The sequence below is a fragment of the Telmatherina bonti genome (assembly GCF_933228915.1).
Source record: "Telmatherina bonti genome assembly, chromosome: 15".
Lineage (NCBI taxonomy): Eukaryota > Metazoa > Chordata > Actinopteri > Atheriniformes > Telmatherinidae > Telmatherina > Telmatherina bonti.
This window is the reverse complement of record NC_136613.1, coordinates 14,382,521-14,401,236: the sequence shown is the minus strand read 5'-3', so window position 1 is coordinate 14,401,236 and position 18,716 is coordinate 14,382,521. Positions and strand designations below refer to the sequence as shown.

General features: G+C 37.1%; 2 protein-coding genes across 2 annotated transcripts in view; both read right to left on the bottom strand.

Annotated features, from left to right (window-relative positions):
• Nucleotides 1–7,115, bottom strand: part of LOC306766110 (cyclic AMP receptor-like protein A) — a 64,675-nt gene extending 57,560 nt beyond the window's left edge. The window contains exons 1-2 of the mRNA XM_079253718.1: nucleotides 6,969–7,115; nucleotides 4,780–4,832 (exon numbers count right to left, since the gene is read on the bottom strand). Coding sequence (XP_079109844.1) covers nucleotides 4,780–4,832; nucleotides 6,969–7,049 — 134 coding nt within the window. The 5' untranslated portion in view covers nucleotides 7,050–7,115. The remainder of the gene's footprint in view (nucleotides 1–4,779; nucleotides 4,833–6,968) is intronic.
• A 3,733-nt stretch (nucleotides 7,116–10,848) lies between these two features.
• Nucleotides 10,849–12,289, bottom strand: mid1ip1a (MID1 interacting protein 1a). The gene has a single exon (XM_079253865.1). It carries the CDS (start codon nucleotides 12,121–12,123, stop codon nucleotides 11,626–11,628), a length of 498 nt encoding a protein of 165 aa, XP_079109991.1. The 5' UTR covers nucleotides 12,124–12,289; the 3' UTR covers nucleotides 10,849–11,625.
• Between the last annotated feature and the right edge of the window lie 6,427 nt (nucleotides 12,290–18,716).

Here is an 18,716-nt window from a genome sequence, read left to right as displayed (position 1 = left end):
CTGAATTGAATTTAATTAAATTCACAGGTCTTCATCCTACTGATTGTGAAACTTGTGAACTTTTAAAGATTGGTTGTTTTTAAGTTCATGACAGGTGTAGGAACTCCCTCTAAACACCAGGTAAACACCAACGTTGAGATGGAAACAGGTAGAGAAACATCTCAAACTCAGCTTCATTCATTGTTTGTACAGATTGTAACAATTTAAGTTATTAAATAGTATTTCTGCATCATATCGACTCTTCACTTCTTTGGTGAGCTTAAGGAGCTCACCGTAAGGACGTTTTATTTCAGCAAACGTATTTAATGTATCTAATGTATCAATGTATTTAATACAGATCATGAGAAGACAAAAAGAGTTGATGGAAACAGTAGTCTGGTTCCCCAAAATGGCGGATAAAGCCATGGCGACATCAAATACAGATTTGCTATACAAAAGAAAATGACACATAGACTGCTGCTGCATGTCTATTCACAACTCAGTACTTACTTTTATAAGCTTTACATTGTGTGCTGTAACACACTGTTATGACACCTAAAAATGTAGGGTGTGACACATGCCCAACAATGCAACTGGCTTCTAAGTACTCAACAATCTACAACACAGCCAAAAGTAAGCTTTATGTCTACAGTAATTATAACCTCACACCTAGTCACTGATTATAGACATGTAATATCAAGTTATGTCTAACCAAACACAGAACCTAACTAAACACATCTCATCACATGCATTTGGGTGGATTTTAGTAGTTTAAAGTTTTATTTATCTCACCAATAAGCGTAACTTAAAATCTCAATCTTAAAAGAAAAAGGTTGAGCTGCTGTATAAACTGTAATGAAATAAAACATAATTCAAAGATCTGTGAATGTCACAGACACGTATTACATTTCGTGTTAAAACTGAGACAATTTACCATTTCTTGGAAAATGTTGACTATGAATTTGATGAAAGCACCACATCTGAAAAAAGTTGGATCAGGGACAAATAAAGGCTCATAAAATAACTGGAACAAACTGAAAAAATTCGGAGGAATATTTAACATCTAATTACGTTAACTGGCAACAAGTCACTAATATGACTGGGCATTAAAGGAACATTTCAGAGAGACAGAGCATCTCAGAAATAAAGATGCGTAGAGGTTCACTAATCTGCAACAAACTTCAAATTGTGGCACATTTTATAAAAATGTGATGTCTTTGAAGATGACACCATTTCAAACAATTCAGATAATCAGATATGTGTGTCAGGGATGAGGTTCAAGGTCAACACTGAGCCCTTTTGACCTATAGTCCCTCAAGTGGGACTGCATTAAAGACACACAAGTCTCAACTGGAAATCAATGTATAGTTTTAAGCACTTCCAGAAATCCCTTTCTGTGAATACAGCTCATTGTGCAATCCCCAAATGCAGGTTAAAACCATAGACTGTATATAAAAAGATGGACAGAACCTCCGTGACGTCGCCCATAGGTTTCTGAAGACCTGAAATCAAGCTCAGTGGGCGGTTCCTACCATCGCCATCTTGGCAGAGGCATGCGTGTTGTCTCGCCCGGAAAATACATATATGGGCAAAGAAGTGGAGCTGAGAGGGGGGCTGTGAGCGCAATGGTGGATGATTGAGATCGAGCAAAGGCCAAGCTTTCTGCAACTAAGAGCTAACCGAGCTAACCCGGAGATAACCAGATAACGGAGGTAAGCGGGCTAAAGCGAAGTCACACTGTTAACCAGCTAAAAACCACGGTCGTTCTTCTGACTTGAAGCGGGAGATTGGTACCTGGCAATCAAAAGGACACACCCCTAAATATGCCGAACTTCGAGATTAAATTACTTTTAAATGGTAAAATTTAAACCTTTAATTTTACCTTTAAAAAGGTAAAATTAACCTATTAAAGCAAAAATGGATTTTTGAACCAGGCTGTAAACATGTTTATATCTGCTGTGAAGTTGACCTTTTTAACATGGGAGTCTATGGGGATTTGCTCTGTTTTGCAGCCAGCCCCTAGTGGATGAAGGGGGAACTGCAGTTTTATGCACTTAGGATTAAGTGTATAAAACATTAAAAAAAAAAAAAAATTAAGTGAATCCGCATAGGATTCACTTTTAACCACCGGAGGCTCCATCCATCTTTCTCTTACGGTCTATAGTTAAAACTCCATCATGCAAAGAGTAAACCATATGTGAACATGAAAAGCCGCCATCTTCTCTTGGCCAAAACTCATTTAAAATGGTCTGAAGCAAAGTGGAAAACTGCACTATCATTAAACAAATCAAAATCTGAAATAAATTTCTTGAAATTTCCATGGACACTATGTCCTGCAGACTAAAGCGGAGAAGGACCATCCAACTTATTAACAGCTCAAAAGCCTGCATCTGTGATGGTGTGGGGTTGAATTAGTGCCTATATGGGCAGCTTCTACATCTGTGTGCAACGTAAGTGCTTCAAAGTACACTGAGATTTCAGAGCATGCATGCTCTCATGCAGACATGTCTTTCAGGCAGGGCCGGCCGAAGTCACATGCAAACTAGGCCACAACTTCGTGTTCCCATGCCAATAGGCATTTCTTTGTTCAGTTTTGAGTTTCAGTAGCACAAGAAGTCACAGATAAGATGGCTACAGATTAAAGCTAGATTGTAGGGGACACTTGTGAACCTCTGTCCTTATTTCAAAACAAAAGTCATTAAACAGCATAACTTGCTTATGCCAAAATAATTATCTGTTGATGTTTTTCTTTGTACTTCCAAATAGAAATGAAGTATGTCACATATGCATACTAAAAAGTACTAACTGATGCAAAAAACACTCTGAATCCAATTAGGTTTAATATCCACCGCCAAAATGACACGAGTTTGATGTATATCAACTACAAATAATGCAGATGCATGTACACAATGAAATGATCAGGCAATAGACAAACCAGTTGCAGGTGATATATCGGAAGATTCTCAAATTCTGCTCTAGTCTTCTTATTTTTAGGGAATACCTTGCATATTACATCAAGACCATGTTTAACTACATACTGCATCCAACTTATTAGCATGGCTTTGCAGGAGAAGACCTCGGATGATGAACTGGCTTCTGATGCATCATGAAACCAAAAATCCACCAACAAAAATCCTGGTCTACTGAACAGCTTGAAATGTACATCAAGACAAGAGTGGGATTCCTTTCCTAAAATTCCACCAACTTGTATTCTCACATCCAAGACATTTACAAACAAATGCAACACAAAACCTTGCCTTATTCCAACTTATTGGAGATGTGTCGTCACAACCAAATTCAAAATGTAGGGTTTCTGCTATTTTGACTCAGCTGTAGAAGGTTGCAATGGGTGCATCATTCGCAACATGCCTTCCAAATGCAAAGAATGAAATTGTTTCACATGGACAAAATCCAAATTTCTGAACTGAACTTGCATTGCTGCCTCCTGAAGTGCAACAGTGGTAAGCAACTCTGTTGTCAGAAAACTCCTCTGCACGTGAACACAACAGAGTGGAGCAACAGGGAGACCGCGGCTACTCAATTTCGTAGGGGAAACCGTAAAATGTTTCAGTTTCAACATTTCATGTTTCTTATGCTCTATTTGCAATAAAATTTATGATTATCAGATTTGCAAATCATCAAATTCTGTTTGTATTTTGATTTCTCACAGCATCCCAACTTTTGGAGAATTGGGAGGGTAAATGTAAAATTGATATGTTTTCATTAATGCAGAATCACATGACAATAATTGTCATGTTTTTTTTATCATTTCGAACATGCCATTTATGTCTTAAGACACCAAAGGTTGCTAATTTTCTTCCCGTGAGGTGGCTGCTGATAGCTTGTTAATATTCATGGGGAAACTGATACCTAATTAGAAGGCATTTCAGGCATTCAGAGAGAAATTGGTTTGGGTAAGAAAATGAACATATATTATGGTCAGGGATATTTTATATTATGTCAGTATTGCCCTCTCTATTAGAGTCCACCATATTGAACTAGTACATTTGTTAAGTAATCCAAAACAGACAAAGCAAAAACTGTCAACACAGTGGGACTTTCACTTGTTTTTGGTACTAACATAATTTGGTAGAGTAGAAAAATTGCAAGTTTTCATTTGGTTTCAATAGGCAACTTTGCTCTAATATATATTACAAAATTTTATATATTGATTTATTGAATCACATGTTTAAAGCTGAGAAAACAAACATTAGATTAAACTTTTTCTTTAAAATGAGAGACTCTTTGTCATGCTTAGCTAAATTTGATCATATAAGTTAGAGTCATGTAACATGAAATGTTGATGCAATACAGATCAGGCTTCCAGGGTAAACGCAAGAATTTGTTGCATCAGCTCCTAACAAATTTAAAGGATATCATTAAAATTTTAGATTAAAAATAATGAATAGATTAACCATTATGTAGAATTATTACTGATATAATAAGATATATTACAAGCAGCAGCTGATTCATTGTGACCTTACTTTTTTAATTTACTTTTTTTTTCCTAATACAATTTTTAAATATGAAGTAATTGTGGGATTCCTTTTAAGCAATATAACTATAAATTTTAAAAACATGAAAGTCTGCATGATGTTTTAAGGGCAAAAAGTGTTTTTTTTGTTTGGTTGCTTCCTACAAAAAAAAAACAGTTCGCGTGTTTAGAACTTTTGCACAGTATATCTTCTACTGTTATCTGTGAACAATAATTTGAATATTTGATCATAGTTGAGGTATAGTTGAGGTATGTGGAGTAGACAATGAGTAATAAGAGAGAAATGTAATTCAAAAAATAGTCACCATCCTAGTAAGGAGAAGGTTCCAGTGGCTCGTTTTACTGATAAAATCACCACCTGTGAATGATGAGAAACAAATCATTATTCCTTGGCTGAAAACTAATTGTAAGAACATTCAGAAGTGGTTAGCTGACTGTTTTGAATTCATCTTGAATGAAGCACACGGGAAATACATTCAAAAGTGCAATACAAACAGTCCTATTATCATTATAATTATAAGCTAAAATAGTACCAGGCTGAGAAAGCTTCCATTTTGCTTAAGCTTGCTTTTTATGTCTGTGCGTACGTGTATGCAAACATGGTAGTGAGAGAGGAGGAATACCAACATGAAACTTGTACACGGGGAACCCATGCATCAGAATCACAAAAACATGCACAACAATGACACCTGAGACACGTACTCTAAGGTGTTCATGAATGTCACGTACCCCTAAGTACATCCCATTTTGAATGTGTTGTAAACAAAGAAAGCTGGTAAATGACAGCTGAGAAAGAAATGCAGATGCAGCTGTGATAACGAGGCTAAAACCTGACTCACAGCATGTTTGTTCAACATTAACCCAGAGAACACAGAAAGATGCTAGAAAGGAAAGGAAAAAAGTAAAGGAATGATGGGAATGAGAGATGCGTGAGTCAGTGCAGTGAGCTTCAGGGAAAATGAAAAGGCCAGCAGCTGTCTTGCATGCAAAGTAGAGAAGGGCATGTCCACACATTCGGATCCACAGCATGAACACACATCCGCATGTGTTATCATAGGACAGCCACAATAAGAACCACCTTTAATAATTTTGAAAATATAAAACCACAACAGCAAAAGCAAGCTGAAAAGAAAAAAAGCTTGACATCCACCTCCATCTAAGATATTTTCAACTGTCAAGTTTTTTTTTCTTTTAAAGATTTATGTAGAACTTTGTCTTTAGAGTAGAATAAGAGTTTAAAAAGCAGGAAAAGACACAAAAGATTTAATTCAATGAAAGACTTATTCAGCAGACTTTTTCCAACTTTTTTCTTTTTTGCTACTTTAATTATAATTGAAAGAGGGCTTCCAACACAGGACTGCAATAATGTTATGCTATGACTACAAGCTTTTACAACACTCTGTTTTAAAAACAAATCATAAAATTTATTTTGGGTGACTAACAGACTGATTTTTCTTTCCTTGTTGTATATGAGTCACATAAACAAATTTATTACAGCAGTTTTGACCCATATATAATAATATATTAGTACTTTGACTTGGTTAAAAAATTCTTGAATTATGAACTGTAGTCAAGATAACTTTGTTTTAAGATACATGTGACTGTTTATCTAAAGTGATTAACATAATAGTTATAATCAGGAAAGTATGTGTGGCAAGATTATTCATTCAGCCTCATTCTCTAACACTAAAAATTTCCTGAAAATCATCAAGAGGAAAAGACAAGAACACTAAATCCTCACAATTTCAAAGGCAAAACAAAGAAATGTTTCAGGTGTTAACATTGTTTGACTGATTAGTTACTTTACTGTTGTCTGGCACTTAATTGCCACATCACATAACAGATGCTAAATGGACATTTAACTGTGATAAAATATCACAACACAAGATTTTGTTACCATTTTACACGATCTTTATTCAGTCGTAAATCAATTTTTAATTGAGATTATTGTTTTGTAATCAAAGTTGTACACAAACTAAAACTAAAACAGCTGGCTGAGGACGTCTGGGGCTTATTTTGATCTAGTTTAGTCTGTGAGGAAGACAATGTTTAGAAGCTTGTAGTGATGATGGATTACGTGTCTCTAAAGAAGCGATTTAGGTTTTGCCTTAAATAATCGGGGCTTCTTTCTCCAACCTGTTGGCGCCACAGGAACAGATGATAACCTGGACTCTGCTGACAAGTGAAGAGATACTTTTTCACATGTCCAGCTGCAATGCCACGACTGATTCCTAAAGATTAGTTTGTGTTTGTTAGGAAAACGTGCAACGTAGCCACCCCGTTTAACAATGACGGGCAAAACTGTTGAACATTTTGCTCCTGCAACCATGCTGATGCCAAAGCTCCGTTCATTACCAAGTCAATTAATGAACAAAATCAGGTCAGGTTAATAATTAACCACAACCCCCAAACAAGCTAGCAATTACACGTTATGTAGCCAACAAGCTAATTAGCAACCAAGCTAAAACTGAAGTACATCACGTTGGCTACTTACGCATTGATAGTCTTCTGAATGTGTATTAAAAAGTACACAGCGTGATTCGTTAAGCAATAACGTTGAAGTCTGATTGTCCATTTTAAACCAGCTATTTTCAGACAATTATTTCGCTTCAGAATGTTTTTATTTTGTTGCAGCCTTTCAGTTCCTGTTTCTACCGTGTGCGCAAAGGGACATAAAAGGTCAGCGTTTCGCAATTCTTATGACCTCCAATTAATTCCTATTAAGTAATAATAATAATAATAATAATGCATTTCTATAAAAGTATTAACAAAATAAGCACCAGGAAGTCTGAGAGCTTGTCATACTACTCTTACAAAGCATGCTTGCATTGTTTTATTACTATTAAAAAAAAAAAAAAAAAAAAAAAAAAAAAAAAAAATTGTATTGATGAGGAGTAATCCTGAACTGGAGTAAGCAGTATAGAAAATGGATTATGTGAAATTAAGAAAATTATCAATAATAATTGTATTGATAATGAGTAATACTTTATAAATCTTAATTGGGAAATTATCTGTTTGTAGGCAAGGAAAATTTGAGAGAGCATGGTCCTGCGGGTTTTCGAATTTTTTTTCTGAGCCAGGTGTTGAAGAAGGGAAACTTCTAAAACTTGCAGAATACTGGTCTTAACGGTCTGCAGTTGCCTACCCCTGTACTAGGGTCTACAACTAATCATCAAGAGGCACCACCATGAATATTATGAGAAGTACCAGTCAGGGTAAGGTTATTAGAAAAAAAAAAAATCTTAAACCTTGAAAATTCAATGTAATACCATTCAATCCATTGTGGCAAAATAGAAAGAATATGTGACTGGACAAGGAGGGCATTAATCATAGAGAAAATTATAGAGAAAAAAAATTATTTAAAAAAATTATAGAGAAACCACAGAGTACCATAAAGGAACTGGAAAGCTCCACAATGGAGAATGGTGTTTTTGTCCATAGGATCACAATAATCTATACACTCAACAGAGTTGGTCTTTACAAAGTTCCCAGATAAAGACTATTTGCTTCCAGAAATGTTTAGGCATGGAGGAAAATCCCTAAACACGTGGAAGAGGTCCTGAAACTAAAACTAAACCTCCTTGCCATCAAGGAAAATTATATGTCAGGTGCAAACCTAATACATCTCATTACTCCACGAACACTATCCCAGTTGTAGACATAGTGGTGGCAGAATCGTGGTGTGGCTTTCTTTTCACCAACAGGGACCGGGAAATGGTTTGAAGGTTAATGCACTGTACTTCTTGATATTCATCTTTGTGTTAATAATAAGATTATCTCAGTCGCTCCTTTTAGAAACCAGCAACTTCATTCACAGATAAATGGCTGTCATTCTGTTCTGAATCTGACAACACCCGCACCGGTTCTTGATGAGGAGACTGATCCAGAAAAAATAGGAACTTTCAAGGTGTGTCTGTTTAGATATGTTTAAGGCGGAGTGTTCCCTTTGACTGACTGCATGATGAAACTTTAGTTTCATGTTGAAACAAGACAAAAGTCCAATTGAAAGAAGTGTCATGCTTAGTCGTAATTTTCTTCCAAATTCCTTACAAATAACACAGAAGAATCTTTCATGTAGCATTTAAAAGAATTTGAACTTAAGATGGACTTTTCTACTAATATTGAGATTTTGCCATATAGCTACCTATAGAAAATTAGTAACGTACCTTATTAGCGAGTGAGATTGATATGTCAAAATGCCTTTTTTACTACCCTAGCTAACATTATTCTGATTTAAATGGGAAAGAGTAAACTTAATTGTCAAAGAATTGTTGCATTACTCTTACATAAAAAGGCAAAAAGGGGGTGTGTTATTCTCTGGTGACAATTCTTACACAGAAAACCCAGCTGCTACACCCAGTGGTTTTGAGATTGTTGCTGCGGTTCTGAGAACAGTGAAGGAATTCAGTCATTTGTTTTTCTTTTCCTTGACTTTGCAAGGTATTATATAAAAAAAACTCATGTATATGCATCAGGGTCTTGAATCAAACATTGCATGCTCAACTTATCCTTCAGCTGAAGCTAAAGTATTTAACTGATCACAATCTAACTATTACCAGTTTTTTTCCCCCACTATTTTGTTTGATTGTACAGCTGTTGTAAATGGGATGTTTTACTGATCAAATTGTGCAAAATGACAACAAAATTCTTACTTTATATAACTTGTTATTCAACAAACCAGTGTTTATCCAAGTTTGTTTCAGCATCCTAAAGGTTAAACATGATGTAATCTGAAACTTGACAAACAAGCAACATCCTTCAACCTGCATGTAGTTTTAAACTAACAGCTTTCTTTAAACATGTATTAGTTGGCTGCTGAGGTAAATTTTTTTATGTGTTTGCATCTTTTCTTCCTTTTAGTACAGACCAACAACATTACCACTTGCTTTTTGGTTGATCTGTTCTCTGTCTATTGACTGCAAATATGTTCACTAAAAATCCTAACAAATGATGTCATACCTTAGGTTTTGGTTTCCCCACAGAGGCCACCTTTTTCTACCAACTTCTAGTTTTTAGGAATTACATGAAACCCCGTGTTGCCATTTCTCATCTTTGATATTCATGCATAGGAGAGAACAAACAAAAATTATGAAAGGACCAAAGCCGTTACGGAACAAAATATGCAGGTGCTATGACAAAAATAAAACTCCAGCTTGAGCATATCCAGTACAATAACATCTTACAATAATTATTACAAGAATCATTTTTTTTTATTTAGACATCTGCATTTGGAGACGTTAATAATTTTAAGGGGTAGTGTACCAGATTAATTTTTTTACCTTGCCAGCAGAGCTGCAGTATGCTTTCATTTTGTCAGTTTGTACTCTGTAATTCTGAAACCAAAATGCAGATTCTGTTGATATGAAAACATTTCACTCTGACCAATAGAATAATATCACATTTTATTAAAAACCACAGACAGCAAAAGCAGTGGATCTTAAATGTGCAGCCACCCTAAATTTGTTGAGGTCAATAGATAATTATTGATTTTATTTAAAAAAAAAAAAGTATGTATCTGTCCATCATTTATATCTAATAGTTATAATGCAGGATGACAGGAGGGCTGGAGCCTATCCAAATGGTTGCTAGGTGAGAGGCAGGGTACACCCCGTAAACGCTGACATGAGTGGAATGTGGAAAAACAAATCAACCTGAGATGCATGCAAGGAGAGAACATGCAAACTCCACAAAGAAACTTTCATTGTGGAGTTTGCATGTTTTCTCCCAACTGAGGTTTAAACCAGAACCTATCTTGCTGTGAAATGACAGCATTACCCACAACACCATCAAGAATTTTAACTTTTCTTTTCAATTTTCAGTTATAACTGAATGTAACAGCGTTCTATACTCTATTTACAGTTTTTTTTTTAACAGCTATGTGAGAGGATTCTTTTTTGGTGACAGCTTTCCTTATTTGGATTTCCAGAAGGAAACAATTCATTAAATGCAGACAAGAGTAAGCTCACCTTTTAAGCTTCTGGAAAGAACGCGAATGACGGATCTTCAATAAATTCTTCCTCACAATCTCTATAAATGTTTTTTTGTTGATCTGGTCCAAAAAGGTGAGGTCACACTGGTGGTGGTGCAGGTCCACCGGACTATATTATACTTATAAGTGTTCCCCAATATTTTTTCCACCTTATGAATGACACATAATTCCTGGAGTATGTTTTGTGTTGCTATAGACAGTATGATTAATTAATTCATTCATGACTCACTCATGTTGATTTGCTGTCCACTAGTGACACTCATTAAGACAACTGCTCCGATTTTTCTTTATCAAAATAATCTCCCAATTATAACACTTTTTTTAAATTTTCAACTATTTCTACCATTAAATGTCAAGAATAGAAAATAAGGGAATGACAAGAGAATAACATTGTATAAAATTTTATTAACAACAATAAAAAAAAAGCTAACAGTGCATACAAAAGTATTTCCTTGTTTTGACAGATGGACCTAAATGAATGCCAAATTGGATATATACTGTTAATATATACAAGAACAATGACAGTATCTCATGGAAACCTTCATTATTCTCCATATAGAAGAATTATCAGTTGATTCCAGTTCATTGATCATATGGGACATGAGGAGATCACAGGCGGATGCCAGTGAGCATATGCCTCCTTCCAGGAGAAGAACAATTTCATAAACATCAGACAGAAAAAAAAATGAGAACAAAATAAAAACCACATGAATGCACTGACATCAACAGCATCAAAGAAAGGATGCTAAATCTTTTGTCAGTATGCCGCATTCAATGAGGTTGTTTGAAACAGTCAAACAGTCCACTTTGTCTCCACCTTTGAAATAACAATTGGCTCTCAAACATACAGTGTAACTTAATAAATATATTAAATAAAGATTTAAATAGTTTCATCTGTGTATCACGTGTCCTGAGTGCAAAAGTGCACAATAAGGGAGTGCTAAAGCAGCGTAGCAATTCGTACACAATGCATTTTTCAGGATCAACACATCTACTGTCAGTTTTTGACCAACACCTTGTAGGCCACAGGAAATAAAATGCTGCTTTCTGCTTTTCCATTAATGTCTGTTCTTAAATGTAATTAGAAGACTAAGCAGCAAGAAAAGTCCAATTGAGAAAAGTCCATTCAGCCAATAAAAGGCTAGAAGAAAACCACTCTGAGTTACTGGCCCCATCCTCCGATGCCAATCTCCTTTTTGTAGCGCTTGGTCAAACAGATGGCTTGCTGGGTGAGCTTGGACAGTACCCCTTGCAGCCCAGTCAGGTGGAACTGGAACTGCTTCTTCAGATCCTCGTCTTCCTCATCTTCCTCCTCAGATGACGACGATGACGAGGACGACGCCGAGGACGTGGATGCGGAAGAGTGGCTGCGGGTGATCTTCATGCTCTCCTTGCGCTTCTCGTCTGCTGTGGCGCACCTGACGCCCCACTCCATGTCTGTGCGGATGGATTTGAGGAGCTGGTAGTAGCTGTACATATCTCCTTCGTCCACGTCCGACTTCAGAGGAGCCATGTTCCGCTCCTCGTCCAACGGGACGTCCCGTAGCAGGCTGGGGACCATGATGGTCTGATCCATGTTGTTCACGGCGCCGATGAATTGGTTCATGGCGTTGAACAGGGAGTTTTTCTGGTTGGGGGTCTCTGGCAGCTGCATCATCATTGCGGTGATGGTGTTTTTTCTTGAAGAGCGAAAGTGATGCGGTTCTGAGCGCTGATCGGCTTTAAGTAGCGCAAGTTGTCCGTATTTCTGAAGCGTTATCCGGTAAATCGCGCGAGTTGTGCCGGTAGATGAGCTGGGTTCTTCAGTTTCTTTTAGCTCTTGTGCCCTTCTCGTTCTTTCTGAATTGCAGAGACGATAAGATTGAGTATTTGTAGAGTCTAGCCCCCTCCCAGCGCCTACGTTTTAAGGCGGGGATGTTGCTGTAACCGGTTTGTCAAGTTCTTTCAAGTGTAACAGGACCCAAATGACCTGAAGTAGAACACAGATGAGCACAGAGGTTTAGTACATTTTTCAAAGAGGAGTGGCTTCCAGTAGACAGGTAAGACACATTCATTTCACAGAAAAGGAATTGCTACACATAGAAAGGCTACAGAGAAACAATTGTAAAGATGAAGCCAAAGCTTATATGTTTAAATAATCCATAGCCTATCATTTGCAAGCTGAATAAACCTACATTCCAGTGGGAAAACTTCCCTTACCATGCAATGTCCTGCAGCCCAGCTCTGTGATTTGTCATGAAAGATGTGACAGACGCTGCATCTCCACATTCCTTTCTGCTGAGGAAAAACCGCTGATGCACGTAGGCGGTAGGAGCCTCTCATGAATATTCAGTCACCGACCCATCGAACCACCGCTCCTACTGTGGGTGAAACCAATCCTGTGGCGATGTTCGTTTCGGAGGCGGGTTAATAGGACGTTGCACCAATCAAAAGGTCATTGTTTTGTCCCAACTCGCACAGAAAGCAACAACAGCAGCTGCAACCGGTGTTCTGTATACGGGTATCACCTGGAAGTTCCTATAATCTTTCTAGAACTGTCATTGAAGCACGTTTCCATCTCCTTTTTAACGATTGTCATTGTTGGTAACCAAGTGAGTTGGCTGCTTGAATAGTTTCGGTGCATGCTCAAGTTTGTTTAACATCCCACATGTGCCAGAGGGTTATTTAGGTTCAGACTTGCAGAGTGCACAGTCTGAAGTCCTTTCAAACAGAATTTGTGAATTGTTTTTTGTTTTTTGTTTTTTTTTTGGTTTTTTTTTTAGCTTTTGAGCAAACCCATAATTTCTTTTTTTTTTTTGTATTTATCAGAAAAACAGGAATCAGTTGCATGTTTTGTTTTTAAAAAAAAAAAAAAGAATATACCGGTAAATGCAGTATTGTGACACAAAGCAGGGTTTCTACAGTTATAATAAAAGTTAGTGACAGTATTTGGTATGAACATCTTTTCAGGGGTCATTTAGGGTTTCATCACTGAAATTAGTTGCCACTGATCAATCAAATTGGTTCTGCAAAAAAAAAAAAAAAAAAAATTAACACAAAACAGATTTATCATTTGAGTTTGTTGTCTGATATATGTTTTAAAGTGTCTAGTTAACCTGATTTGACTGCAACGGATGTTTATAGGAGCCACCCAAAATTTTAAAAGGACATCTGATTTTAATGAAACTATTTATTTGTAACAAGAAACCCGGAGCAAATAAATGTTTAAAAAACACTAAAAAGAGCTGTGATTTCTTGTTTGATTTTTAGTGAAGTATATCTGTCAACCATATTTATTCTTAAAATCATAATATGAAATAACCTCCTCTGCACTTACTGATCTGACAACTGTAGGTTTACAATACGTATTCTCTAAATTTGGAGAAGTTAAAGATAATTGATTCTATGTTACTTGTTTTTAACAAAGAATGCAAATGAGTTCATATAAAACATAACAATAAAATCTAGAAAATCTACTGATTTACATACAGGTGCCATTATTGCCCAGATGTGCACTGTCACACCTTCAGATACACATTTGACCTGTTTATTTCCTTTTAGAGTAACTTTGAACAAGTTGAAGTACTAAAGGACTTTTAGATTATATTCAAGTACAAAATGTTGCACCAGCCAGTTTCCAGCAGTGATGGTGGACAGCTGAGTTTCCTGTATCCTTCAGCTGCTGGTAAACATGAGGACTCCCACACATACTCCAGCAACAAAAATAGCCTGACATCAGTACTTGATACAGTATGTACACTGATGGGAGAGCTCATGCTGAAATTGGAGCTTTCGTAAACACTTTCGTTCAAGGTGAAACTGTAGAAGCATGTTTCTGCCTTAAGTTTTTTAAATCAAAACACTGACATTTAAAAATAGGGTCTACATTATGTTACTGTATACGCTGTGAGGTTGCTCTGAAGGAAGATGGGGTGGCAGGTGGCCTGACCGATTTGTTGCCCAGCAGCACATATACTATATATATGGGCACAAATTGTTCTGGACCAAAGCAGGTGAATCAGCGTTCTAATGCGGTTGCTCAGCAAGAATGTGAACACAGGTGGTAAAACCTGATAAACGAGTTTCTCAATGTGTGTGAGGCCCATCCTTCTTCTGTCTCCTATTTTTGTATGTTTTTTTTTCTAACAATTCTGGCATCTCAAGTCAGAAGAAAAAATTAGTATGTTGATAGCAACAGTATCATATGAAAACACAACATTAAGAAAATTATTCACAGTACCAGCAGTAAAAGAAGGTGAACACTTCTTAAGTTGGCAAAAATAGACAATGTTTGTGTTATATTTTCTTTCTTATTTTCAGATATAGTAAATATAAATATATAACACCTAAACACTGAAATCCCTATTTGCCCTAAGTGGAATATTTCAATGAAAAAGCTACCCAGTACATTTTTAAAGGACTAATCTAACCAATAATTAGGATGATTATAGTTTGCCTGTGCAACACTGGCTTAATTTTCTATTCAGAGAACAATACAGGGACATGCAAACCCGCATTTGTGTCCTAGCAGGAGTGATTCAGTAGTCTGATAAGTTGAAGAATGAACCAGCAGATAGCAGAAGTAACTTTTATCAGTCTAAAATCTTTAGCTGAATGAGAATAACTTGCATGTCTGTGCTTGAAGTTTGTAAATCTGGCATAGTAAGACACTGATTTTCCTCTAATAAACAATTATACGCAACCATTATATAGTTTTATTATGTTGTTTTTTTTTTTTTCTTTCTATATGGAGGAGAATGCAAATATGCAATTGACAAAGAAATAGTAAAACAAGTGTAATTCTAAACCACTAAATTTCACCTGTGATTTAGTCACATAATGGTGAATTATCAGGCTTTTTAAAGATGTATAATACAATTGGTTTTATTAAATGAGATAAATAATTGAACAAACATAAATTTCCTTAATGTTTCTTCTGTTTATATCATTGGGCTACCTATAACTATTATCAACAAGTAATGTCAAAACTAAAAAAAATACCCTGTGTAAACTGCAACAAAATTATGTAATAATACCTTATCATGGGGATTACAACTTTTAATGGAACTAGTCATTATGAAGTTTATTTTCAATATTTTATGTTTTAGAATTTATTTACAGGTTTTTGAATGTAAAATATAAATTTAAGAAATAAACCATAACACATGATTTTACCGTGGAGGGGAGTCTTCAACAGCTCAAAGTAGAAATACTTTAGATTTTCTTAAATATAGAATGTTTGTAGGTTATTAGTAGTCATTTTCTACTGTTTTTTTAAATTTTTTTATCTTATTTAGTTCCTGTCCTCCATCATCTTCACCCCTAATCTGTTGCATAACAAGAGCCTCACAAATGCAATCTTGCCCCTCCCCCCCTCCCCTTGAAGATTAGATGTTAGATGATTATAGATCCAGATGAAAAACAAAAACAGGTCAGCAGAGACAGTGTGCCCACTGCTGAGCGGAGATCAGATATAAACAGGAGTTGGCTTTGCCTTCTCAACAGCACTGTCAATCACGCACCCCACCTCACTGACTTCATCTATTCTCCTGTGGAAAGCCTCTCCTCTTGTCAGAGGACGCGCTGCGCCTGAATGCTACAGCGAAACTCGGATCAGTTTGGGAGGGTTTCTCGATTGTGTGTCATGTCAGAAGCTGAGCATCCACAGATTACGGCGGGTGTCATCATCATCATCATCCCAGAGGCTTCAAAGGGTGCTGGAGAGAGGAAAAGGTGGGGGATGTGGTGGTGAAAGGAGGAAGAAAAGGAGGGGGAGGATGGGGGGGGGGGGGGGGGGGGGGGGGGGGGGGGCACTGTGCTGTAAGAACAGGCAGCTTGAGTGGGAACTCTAGTACTTGTCATCACCGCTGCATGTTGCTGAAAAGTGTGAGGCAAGAGTGTCAGCGGGGAAGCTGGAGGCAAAGCAGCAACAGCAATTAGAACAACAACATTAAAAACAACAGTGACAACAGCTCACATCACAAGCAAGCAGGTGGAGTGAGACAGACCTCCTACATTATTGTATGAGGACGTAAATGAGGCATCACACTGTGGGGCGCACTGGGGAGTGTCTGACTCAGTTTCAATAGAAAGAGGTTTAAATGCCCCCTCTGCAAGTTTTCAAAATGAAAGTCATAATAAGATCATATTAAAGCAGTCAAAGTAATTCCTGTCTTGGACTTAATAATACTTTTAATCTGATTAAACTGCCATTTAAAAACACATTTCTTTCATACTGTGTGTCGCATGCCATTTAATTTTATGATTTGAAGCTGGTAATCTTCACTAAAACAAATCATTCTTATGATGAGAATTTCTTACCATAGCAGACGTTGGCATCCTGGATCTCTTGTATACGGATTCAAGTTCTTCTTTAAACAAACAACAATGATACAAAAAAAGGTCTATAAGTTTGTCAGATTCATTTTGAAAGCAAGATCATGAGATTTCCTTGGAAAATTAAAAAGTAAGAATGATTAAATTTACATTCTGTATTCAGAATCCCAAATGTGATGCAGGTGCAAAAGCGAAACTCCAAAACCCTGCATTATATTCCCTTTTGTTTTGAAACTCCAATGCTGCTATTAGATGAGTGTCAGCCACAGATTAATGACTAGTTCCTAACTGGTACCTAATTTATAGACAGACATAACTGAATGAGATTCTTGAGTCAGCATGGTCAACACTAGTCCTCAAGAGCCATTGTCCAGCAGGTTTTAGATGTTTCCTTGCTCTAACACACCTGATGCAAATCAAATTAATCCAACAGCTTGTCAGGTTTGTACAATGACCCATTAATTTGATTCAGGTGTGTTAAAACCGTGAAACTAAAAACCCGCAGGACAGTGGCCCTCGAGGACAGTGGCCCTCGAGGACAGGAGTTGCCCATTCTTGTTCTGAAACCAAAAGGTGCAACCTAACTCTATTTTTCAGCATGAAGATCCACTTCCATCCTATCCACTCTAGAATTATGGAGTAGATAGGATGGAAAGACCTGTTGTAAGACAAGACCTCAACCCAACTGAGCACTTGAGCACTGATCTGCTTGAGTGTGCTGTATGTGCCAGAGTGACCGAATCTGTTTGACCTTCAACAGCTTTTTGTTAAGGATTAAAATGCTTTCCCACAGCAAAATGTGATCAGGCTGGTGACAACAATGTCAACAACAAAAAAAACCTTAAAAAACCAACAGATCTTTACATTTTGTAAAGATCTGTTGGAATATCTGATGGAGTCCCTTGTCAGACGGAGCTCCATCTCAAACTTCTGGCAGATGTACAACCATGTCCCCAGTGAGGCGGATATATTGAGTCCAAGTAGACTATGTTCCATGCCTCCATTGTTGACGCGACCAGCCTGAGCTGTGGCCGTTAAGTCATCGGTGCTTGTCGTGGTGGTTATCCCCAAGTTCACTGGTGAAAATCAGCAGTGGAGGGGTGCAGTCAATCTGAAAAAGGAGTCCTACTAGATCTTTTAGGCCTGTGGGACTGTGGGGGCATCTGATGGGTATCGGTAAGCTATGTAGAATGCTGCTTCCGCTGTCGCTTAGGCAAAAACTTTGTAATGAGAGGTGTCCAGGGAGGCCATGAAAAATGACTTTGGAACAGCTTTGAGGAGATTCTGGCAGCTCAGGGGGGGAAGCAGTCCATCATCAAGACTGTATGCAGTGGAGATAGGGAACTGCTGAAGGAAGGAATACTTCAAGGACCTTTTCAATCTCACACACACGTCTTCCAATGAGGATGCAGAATTGGGGGGGTTAAAGTGCGGGATCTATCTACAGAGTTGAGGTCGCTGAGGGAGTATGATGTACTGTCTGGTCCCTGTCTGTCCATTTTCTGTACGACCAATCGTTTGGCCAATCTTGGACTTAGGGGTCCAAGAAAAATTATTCTAGTACCATTCCCAGCTGCCCATGGAAGTGAAAAAAATCCGAGCCAGGACCATAAAAACAGCCATATAATGAATCAGAAGTATAAGGTTAAAATGTATGCAGTGTACATTTAAAAGATATATTAACCACAATTAATAAGACATCTGAAACTTCTGCATTCCCTGCAATTACCAGCGTCATTCAAATAATATGCAAATAATGAACATCAGCAAGTCAAAAAGAAAAGTGACAGAGCTTAAAGGAATTCAGACATTATTCCTTACAACAAGCTTTCTGAATGCAAGTAGAAAGGCAAACTGTCTAGTCAGTAAACACAACCAACACATTGTTAAAACATTTGGCTAAACTAAAAACATTTAAACCTTTCCAGGAAAGTGACC